The 9168-nt window shown below is 40.1% G+C and overlaps 1 protein-coding gene across 1 annotated transcript; it reads left to right on the top strand.

The window, feature by feature from the left end:
- Window positions 1-416: 416 nt before the first annotated feature.
- Window positions 417-8542, top strand: OCIAD2 (OCIA domain containing 2). Its single transcript, XM_008937211.1, has 6 exons — window positions 417-476; window positions 2984-3077; window positions 3941-3994; window positions 6246-6293; window positions 7134-7227; window positions 8479-8542. Exons 1-6 carry the CDS (start codon window positions 417-419, stop codon window positions 8540-8542), a joined length of 414 nt encoding a protein of 137 aa, XP_008935459.1.
- Window positions 8543-9168: the final 626 nt, after the last annotated feature.

The raw sequence follows: 9168 nt of genomic DNA, 5'->3' as shown, positions 1-9168 counted from the left end.
AGTGTCGAAGGCTTTGTTCAGGTCCAGCACAATAGAAAACTAGAAGGATTTTGGATGACCTGCTCATATTTGGTCTCATTTCTTCATGATCGAGAGTGCTGTGGCAGTACACGATCCAGCATCTAGTTGTACTTACTGAGTTTGCTGTTTGAATTAGGCTACACCCAGCTCTGTATTGCTAATAAGTGATACCTTGTGCTGTAAGTGTATATAATCAGGTGACTGGACACTATCTACTGTAAAAAAATACACTCCTTTCAACTTGGTCATTACTGCTTCTAGGTAAACAGTGAACTTGCAGTATCAATGTGATACTTTGGCTTTTTACCTTTGTGCCGAGCAGAAAGAGACATAGCCAAGCATAAAACGCATACATTTCTGCAGCAGATCAGCAGCGGAGTACAAGGAAAGAGACAATGTCTTCTGAAATAACCCAACAGAAACTCAAGAGTTCTCTACCAATGCAACCTAGATGGGTAAGCTGAGTTTCCTCCTTTGTTTTATGATGCTAATGGATGACTGGGATTTTGCATTGGTCACTCTTATTGCAGAGAGAAACAGATGTCGGCTTAAATTTAAAAATGAAGAGCAGAAAGGGCTATGTGTTATTCTTCCTGATTCACTACACTTGGAGGGCTAGAAGCTTTTGAGTCTTAAGACAGTGGGCTCTGATTTATACTATCCTTTTTAAACTAGTTACAAACTGGCAGAGCTGTCCTGACTGAGTACTGGTCCAGCATAGCTTGTTCCTGTCAAGATGTGTGTGTGTGCCTGTGCTGTGTGTGTATTCAGAAGGAGAGGAAGGAACAGCGCCGCACAAGGGCCTGCCTTTCTGGAGGGCAACTGAGTGTTCTCCTGTGCTGGAGACATCAGCTGCTCACAGGGGTTCTGATTTTACCAATTTATGCTATAAGAATGTGATTAACCAGAAGGAATTGATATCTGGTATGACCTTGTTACTAACCAGTCACTGCCAGAGATCAGCCAAAAGGGGCTGATCTGCAAGGAAAGGTGGCCTGGTGGCCATGAGTGACAGCAAGGTGGATAGGGGTTGTGACCTCAGGGGACAAGGAGCACAGTCCCACAGTACCCCAGAACAAGGAGCAGAGCAGATCCAGTGATGTTAACTGGGGTAAGCCAACAGTCAGCCCAGTGACTGCCAGGCAAGTCCGTAGGAGTAAGGGATGACTGATGATAAGCCAGGTGGTCAGTAGCAAGGCAAGGCAGGGATCCTCATGGTAAGAGGCCAGGTACAGGTGGGCCCACAGCACAGTGAGGCAAGGGCCTGAGCTTAACAGCAGCTACTGAGCCAAAGGGCAGAGGCCCTGGACAAAGCTGCTTGCAGCTCTTTGTCCAAGGTTCACTATTTTCACAGCAGTCTAATTCAGTGTTACACAACTGTGCCGTGTTAGAGCTGACTTTTGAGCCCAAGCAGCTAAACTCCTGGCAGGGTGTGTATGGAGGCATAAAGGTTGCAAAGCGTGTTGGTGCACTTATGGCCTTGACATTAATTTCCTTATCTTTCACTCAGCCTGTTTGTATTTCATTGTGTTTGCTGTGACTCCGCTGTGAAACCAGTTTGGTGTGGTTCTCTAGAGCCTGGAGTGGAGTCGGGTCTCCGCTGTTTACCCAAGCAGCCCCACCATTAACTTTAGTAGGAGCCGTGCTTGAAGAAGTACTGAGATATTGATTAGCTAAAATGTGAAATGTGTGTCCACGGCAAATAAGTTCATTTCATTATTTTGGTTACAAACCCATGGATCAGTTGGGCATAAAATGAGGTAGAATTCTGTCATAGACTCATGTGCTCTTTTTCCCAAGGCACTGCTTGTTCCACAAAGTCTGGTTTTGCTTTCAAGAATAAGTACATTTGTAGATGTCTTTTTACAGAAAAATGTTGTAATTTCAATTAATTTTAACTTAATTATGACTCTGTCTTTCCCTCAGCTTTTATCACTGAGCACAACATCATACAGTATGGGATGACCAGTTAGGGTCAGCTGTCCTGGCAGCGCACCCTGCCAAATTCTTGTGCACCCCCAGCCTACTCACTGGTGGGGCAGGCTGAGAAGCAGAAAACACCTGGACTCTGTAAGCACTGCTCAGTAGTAACTGAAACATCCCTGTGTTACCAACACTGGCTTGGTCACAAGTCTGAAACATGGCACCATGCCAGCTATTATGAAGAAAAACTCTTTCCTAGCCAAAACCAGTACACCTGTGTATTTCAGAAGTCCAATAATGGTACTACAAGTGCTAACACTGATAATAGAGTAAACTCTTAAAGAAAGAAAAATAATCTACTTATAGCCACATGTCAATACCCTGGATAGTAGAATGCAAGAGAGAATCCTGTCACATTTACTCACAATCAAAATGGAAAAAAAAATAGCTGCTGGTAGCCTAAAAGAAGTTTGTTGTCAAGCTAATTATTATGAAGGAGGAGGCAGTGTGGTTGAGTTCAGTTCATGCCATGAATGTATTTAAACTGCTCCGAGAGGAAGTTAGGCTAGTTAGGGGAATCTGACAAGAGTTTGTTGACCCTCTTCCCAATATCTGCAAAGTCTGCTCTTGCTGAACTTACACTGACTTCTGTGTGGGGCAGAGCTTCATTTTTAGAAACTACCACTCTGCCTTGATTTCCTGTCATTTCTCTCCCAGAAAGGTGATGTAGCTCATGAGAAAGAAATGGCTAATAGAAATAAAACAATATAGTTCTGGCGTAAGCAGCAGCTGAGCTATTTTAGGAAAGTACAGACCAACAGAATGAGTGCTTTTAACTTAAAACCTTTGTAGTTCTTTCTGTTTCTTTATTGAGGTATCAAGTATTTAATCACACTGCAAGCAACAGAAGAAGGAGTTTTGCTTGTTTGCTTGGCTTTAGTATTTTCTTTGTTTTTTAAATAATTTGTCTTCTTTAATTGATTTTTTTTTCTTCCCATGAGATTAAATTCAATAAGCTAACCTGTGTTCATCCTTTCAGCCCATGTTCTTTTGTCCCACCTCACAAATTCACAATGCTGGAGAAATTGCAAGGATCCGTGAAGAATGCAAAAGGGAAAGTTTCTGGTACAGAGGTAGATGATCCAAAATTCTTCTCATCGTACTGAGAATGACTTCTTGATTCACTTGTGCAAAACTGGATGTAAAATGCCATGATGTTTATTGTAAAACATTGGGTTTGGTTGGAATATTATTGTAGGTTAACTCTGTCACCTGATTTTAAGTTCAGCAATATGTTATTATAGGGTTAACTGAATTTTTTTTTGTAGTTGCTATAAGTAAAGGTGGTTGAATTATGCTGTTGTTTAGTATTAATTTTAAAAATTAATTTATTAATTTATTTAATGATTGTATTCTTGAAGTCTATTACTAAAACAACCTTAGGAATATTTTACTTTATTGCATACTTATTGTTGCCTTTGAATGGAAGGCAGACATGGCTATGTATCTTGGGATTGTGAAATTCTTTAGGTGTTAGGATACCTGAAAAATTAGTTGCTTAGTGTTATAGTGCCTTTTACATCCACCATGTCAATTTGTTTCTGAGTTGGATATTTTTGAAAAGGAGAAGTTTGAAAAGGGTTTCAGCATTTAATTGGAGCTGCTGTCATTGCTGGTGTTGCAGTACTGAGGATATATTCAGATTATATAAGCTATTTAATAAATATATATATAATGCATTAGATCCAGATGCTACAGGATTCTTGATGCCTGGCACTGTGTGAACACATCCTTACTTTGAAGAGCTAGTAATCTGAATGAGCAGATGTAACCAGGTGATTGAGACAGTATTGCAAAGGTAAGGTTTAGAAGATGAGTAATGTGTTTAACATTATAAACATATAAAACATTTAACATATGGAAGAGTGATGTATTTAACAAATAGGCAACACCTTTTGGCTGATAACAAATACTTTCCTCATTTTTATCTTTACAGCTCTTCCTTTGTCTCTTGGAAGCATGCTTGTCACCCAGGGCTTAGTATCAAAAGGTAAATATGAAAAATACTTGATGGTCTTAAGTTATGAAGTTGAGACTCTGGAATTTCTACTGAAGTGCAAGTTTCCCTAAAGCCTGCTGCTTTTCAAGATCAGGATTACTCTCACTCCTCACCATCACTGTTCTAGTGATTTGATCATTATGTGTGCAATTGCCACAGTTATTCCTTTGAAAGAACACGAACTGAAAAGAGAATTCAGGAATTCAAAGACTAGATTCTGTCACCATTCACATGTATTTGAGTCGAGTCTTCACGGAACTGCTTGTAGAGCAGGGCATCATACAACCTGAGCAGGGGCAAGAGAGTTGGGTACTGTAGCTCTAACTTTTGGTTTATTTGAAAAATGCTGGCAGAGTTTTTACAGTGACCATGTACAAATATGAATACAGCTTTGGTGCAAAGGAACAAGGAATACTGCCAAAGTGAGGAGACAGAGAGCTTACAGAGATGGCTTGTGATCTGCAGGCTAACACAAAAGAGAATTGTAGTCCGTTTCTGTGGTGTATGAGCCTGGTACTACACGTTGCACCTGGAGCTTCCCTGCTGGGCATCCTGATGTGTAATGAGGTTTGAGGTGAACGTTTTGGGTAAAGCTTGAAGGGCATCTACCCTGAAGGCTGCTAAGGTGGGTGTATCCCCCAGGACCAAATAAGACTTCAGCCTGTGTCAGCAGCCAGTTAGAGCAAGGGCAGGTAGGAGGACAGAAAAATTGCAAGGCCTGAAGCAAGAAGCAGAAAAGAATCCAGTGGCTATAAGAGATGGGTGGTGGGAGAGAGTAAATGGAGGAGGTGGAATGGCTCAGCCTTTTCTCACTATGTGCTTGCAAGTCACTTGTTTCGTTGCAGCCACTATTACCATGTTTCCTCCTCCTCACATTCTTTTTGTTTTTTTTACTGAGTTGACCAGGAGAACTAGAGTAGAAAACCTAAAAGCTGTGCTATACCACAAGAGGCTGATGCATGGCTGAGGCCTTTGCACCCTTGACCTGTTTGCTTGCAGGCAGACCAGAAGAGAAGGCACAAAGGAGAGCATGTGAGGGAAGGCAAAGGCTTACACATCTGAAAAAGGGTGAGCAGTGATAGGAAGGACACTGGGGTTGTCTCAGCGGCTCAGATGTCAGCCTCTGGCACTGGGTACTCTTCTCAGTTTCTCTCTCATAGACTTAGATGTTTGTAATCAGCTGTGAAATAACAGATGCCCATCTGAAATAGTCGTTATTGTGTGACAACAATTGCATGGGGAAGGGCTCTTTAGAAACAAACAACAGTTTTGTTCCTTCCTCCCCTGAGAGACCCAGTTTAAAATTGCATAGATGCCAGTGGGCGAAGGCCCTCGCACTTAGCACAGACTGGACTGGGCTGAATGCTCCTCTGTTTGAACACTCCTCTCTGATGCCTGCATGCAGTACGCTGGCTCTAGAAGAAGCTGGAGCTTCTGAGCCTCATTAGCACTCTGAATGCAGTAACAGTGCAGCCAGTGTTCACTCCCTTCATGGTCATCTTGCTGTGTGGAGCCCTCCTCCACAGCATGGCACTCCTCAGCCAGACGCACCCACTCTGAGAAGCATAACGGTCCCAACTCCTGGCATTAACTGGGAGAAGGTGGATTTTGATAGGAAAAGCTAAAGATATTATTTTGCTTTTCTTATGCAGCACATTGTAATCTCCTCTTTAAGGCCAAAATGTATGATCTCTGCTTTCCAGAGGAGGAGGCTAAATACCAGTGGTACAGTTTAACACTAGTCTAATCAATAGCCACAGAAGATTACTGAAGAATGGGCTCCTTGGGTCTACTGCTCGCAGCACAAGAAGCTGGACCCTGAGTAAGACATTTTGGGTTGCCATTATATTGGCAAGGTTGGTTTGTGCTGAAACATAAGCCACTATCTCGTCCTCCTGCAGTTCTGCAGGTGTCACCAGTGGCAGCCCTGCTGATTTACTGATTTGCTGATTTACACTCCAGGCTCCTGGGTGGACTGAATCCTGCAAAGGCCAGATTTTTTTTTTTCCTCCTATGACCCTAGGTTTGCCCCCAAAAAAATGCACTAAGAACTAGTGGAATGGAAAGTGTTCCATGATGTTCCTAAATCCCAGTTAGTGGACTTCTAATTTTTTTTTTTGTACAGTCTTCCAGTCTTCACCTTCAGAAATGCAAAAGCTTGTAGGAAAAATACTGTCTTGGTTTTGAGTGCTGCTGAGTTCCTCAAGTGAAAAAACTTTCTGACTATTTCCTTTTATTGTAGGTGTTTTCTCAGCAAGCCCAAGATTTGGTGCATTACCTAAGATGGCAAGTAAGTTCTACACAATTCTAAAAGAAAAGGTTATTTGCAGATATTATGTAGACATTAGATGCATCTCTCTGAATTTCTTTTCAAACTATTCCTTTTTCTATTTTCTAAGATGTTACTACAGTGGTTTTTGGAATCAGAATTCTGCTGTGTTTACATGTATAAAACAATGTTCTTTTAATTTTCAGTTTCAGCTTATATTTATTTAATATAGCCTCTCAAATTGGTAAAAACTCCAGCATCTCCTTTGTTTTATAAATAATCTCAGCCTTATTGATCATCCATGCCTAGTAGATCACACAGCTTATGGTATCATGGAGTCATTGTACTATAATATAATATATAAAATAGTAACTAGTATGTTCCTTTTCATATGTAGTATATTTGATGTCAACTAATTCATGACCATGAATTGATAAAGAAAACAAATAAAAGCACAGAAACTGTACAGTACAGTAAAGTGGCTGTTAAATGGCAAGAAATGAACTTGCTTCCCTCTTTAGCAGAAGTTCAAGAGAAAACTGAGGTTGTTGAAGTAGCACTTTGATTCTGTAATGAGTGGAAGCCCCAGGGCAATAGTATGGCAGGATGAAGTTCTAGCTTCTTAGAAACCCAGATAAGAGAGTGTTAAAACTGGGACCGTTAGAAAAACACTGTGGTGTGCATACAAGGGCAAGAGAAATTAGTGCTGACATGGTGAATTAATTTCACTGGGGGCTCCCCCTATGATCTGTTCCTCTAAAGCTGAAATCTTGTCATTCCAGCTGAATATGGTACCCTTTTCCTGCATGCATTGTCTTGGACCAGTTGCTGTGTCTCATGTTTTGTCATCTCTCTTTGTAGTTGCTGGCATCTTAGGTTTTGCCATTGGAAAGATGTCATACATAGGAGAATGCCAAAAAAAGTTCCAGGAAATTGGTATTGTACCACAAAAAAGGTTTGTCCTTATTAAAATTATTAATCCTAGATCAAAATAGTCTACAACATAGTAAAATGTATATATGGCAAAAGTGAATTTAAATTCTGTGATCAGGTCATGAGGTATTACTCATATTCTTAGGCTATATATGACAGTCTTAGAAACAACTAAATATTCTTCAGAAAATGCAAATTAAATGTGGTGTAATACCTATTATTAGGAAATCCATACTTTAAAAGGAGTTATTGTACTTTTGAGTGGGATGGCACAATTAATAGTTCTCTCTTCATCTAGCATTGTGCCTGTAAGTGTCTTACAATCATCCATGACACCACTTCAGCCCTTTAGGCTTTCCTTTGTACCATACATCAGGCCAAATATGCTGCAGATTTTTTTTTACACTATCCTCATATTTTAACAGCAGTTTCAGTCTCAACCCACATGCCAGCCTCCTCCTCTGTGGCTTTGCCTATCCTCATACTGTCATGCCAAACCATGGAGAGCACAAACTGGAAGGGTATTTTAACACTTTGCAGCTCTAACCATATGGTGGATCTCAATGGTTGCCTTCTGTCACCTGGCACCTCCATGTTTTAGTCACAGTTTTCAGATCTTCACATAAAGTATTCTTGCTTGTCAAGTCGTGCTTGCTCTTCCAAGCTCCCCCTCCAACTGCCAGTACTAATTTTCATTCTCTTTATGGCTTCTTATATGTACCTTTTGCTCACAAAATACATCTCCAAAAATCCTATCCAGAAAATCATTCTCCTCTGTCTGTCCATGTCTTTCCCTCAGAGCAATGTGAGCTTTTATGCCTGTGAAAATCCCTGGCTGATATGGGAAGCTTCTTCATGGTTCACGTGTGTCTCTACTTCCACTCCTCCCCCACATAAGAAAACTATCACTGTCCTCGGTTGGTGTTACACAGGGTGGTTATTCATTCCCCTTTTGTGTTGTATGCTTTGCTCCAAAATCTGTTTGTTCATTATTCATTGGTACAATGTCAAGGACTGTCTTTTCCTGCTTAGAAAATCATATTATGTTTTGGCGATTGCTCAAAATGGTAGTTAATAATAATTAATGGAGTTTTATTGGCTGAGACGTTTAGATGTCAACTTTGGTAGTTTATGGCCCATAAAGCAATTACAAAAATTGGAGAATGTAGGCAAGATATTACTTCTTCAAGAATATTTGCCAGCTTCCTATATGGCTGTATTAGAAGAAATCCAGCAAAGTTCTTGAATATTTTATCTGTGTTCAATATTGTAGGCATTGTCATCATACTTGCAAAGAATGTGAAACAAAATTGGGATTGAATGAGAAAGAAGGTTAAATTCCTTCACCATCTTAGTCCCAGGTAGGCAACTTTGAAATTTAAATTAAATTCTTATTTATTTTTCCTGTTGAGTGATATTCTTGTTTGAAACCTTTGAACAGTATAGTGGAAATCATGGATTTTAATTATGGATTAAAGTCTGAGCATTATTCAAGGAAATATCTATGGTTTCTATTTAATTTTTTTTCTTCATTTTTACCTTATGTAGCTTTCACACGCATTTTAAATCCCCCATTTCTGAGGAATTTCTGCTCTAGCTGTAGCAGAGTATTGCTTATTCATCTCATTGGAATGAATTTAGATTGACTGCTTGTATGAAAGCAAATATAACCCCTTTCAATTTCCAAGTTTTTAACTTAAGAATCATTTAAGGATAATGTTGATATTTAAAAATACATGGAAATATTTAGAATCTAAAAGCAGACACAGCTGAGGGTGTATTTGGTGGTTTGTTTTTTTTTTTTTACCATCCAGTACTATGGTTTGGTTAGAACCTTAGTGAGGGTAGTATGAGAGTGGTGCTAGAGCAACTACCTGGTGGGGCAGGGGAGACAGTCCAGGTGGTTTTCATCCCAGAAAGGGGAAAATTCCTTTTGTGAAGAGGAGGGTTTATCGAGTGGAAA

Source organism: Merops nubicus, unplaced genomic scaffold, assembly GCF_000691845.1.
Source record: "Merops nubicus isolate BGI_N331 unplaced genomic scaffold, ASM69184v1 scaffold38153, whole genome shotgun sequence".
NCBI lineage: Eukaryota > Metazoa > Chordata > Aves > Coraciiformes > Meropidae > Merops > Merops nubicus.
Note: the sequence above shows the minus strand (reverse complement) of the source record. Positions and strands in the feature narration are given on the sequence as shown.

Bases quoted from the DNA above. Each gene is read 5' to 3' on its own strand.
- OCIAD2 (XM_008937211.1), top strand. From the start codon at position 417: ATGTCTTCTGAAATAACCCAACAGAAACTCAAGAGTTCTCTACCAATG. The intron at 3,995-6,245 runs GTAAATATGAAA...CTTTTATTGTAG, and splicing joins CCAGGGCTTAGTATCAAAAG to GTGTTTTCTCAGCAAGCCCA. The intron at 7,228-8,478 runs GTTTGTCCTTAT...TCAATATTGTAG, and splicing joins GGTATTGTACCACAAAAAAG to GCATTGTCATCATACTTGCA.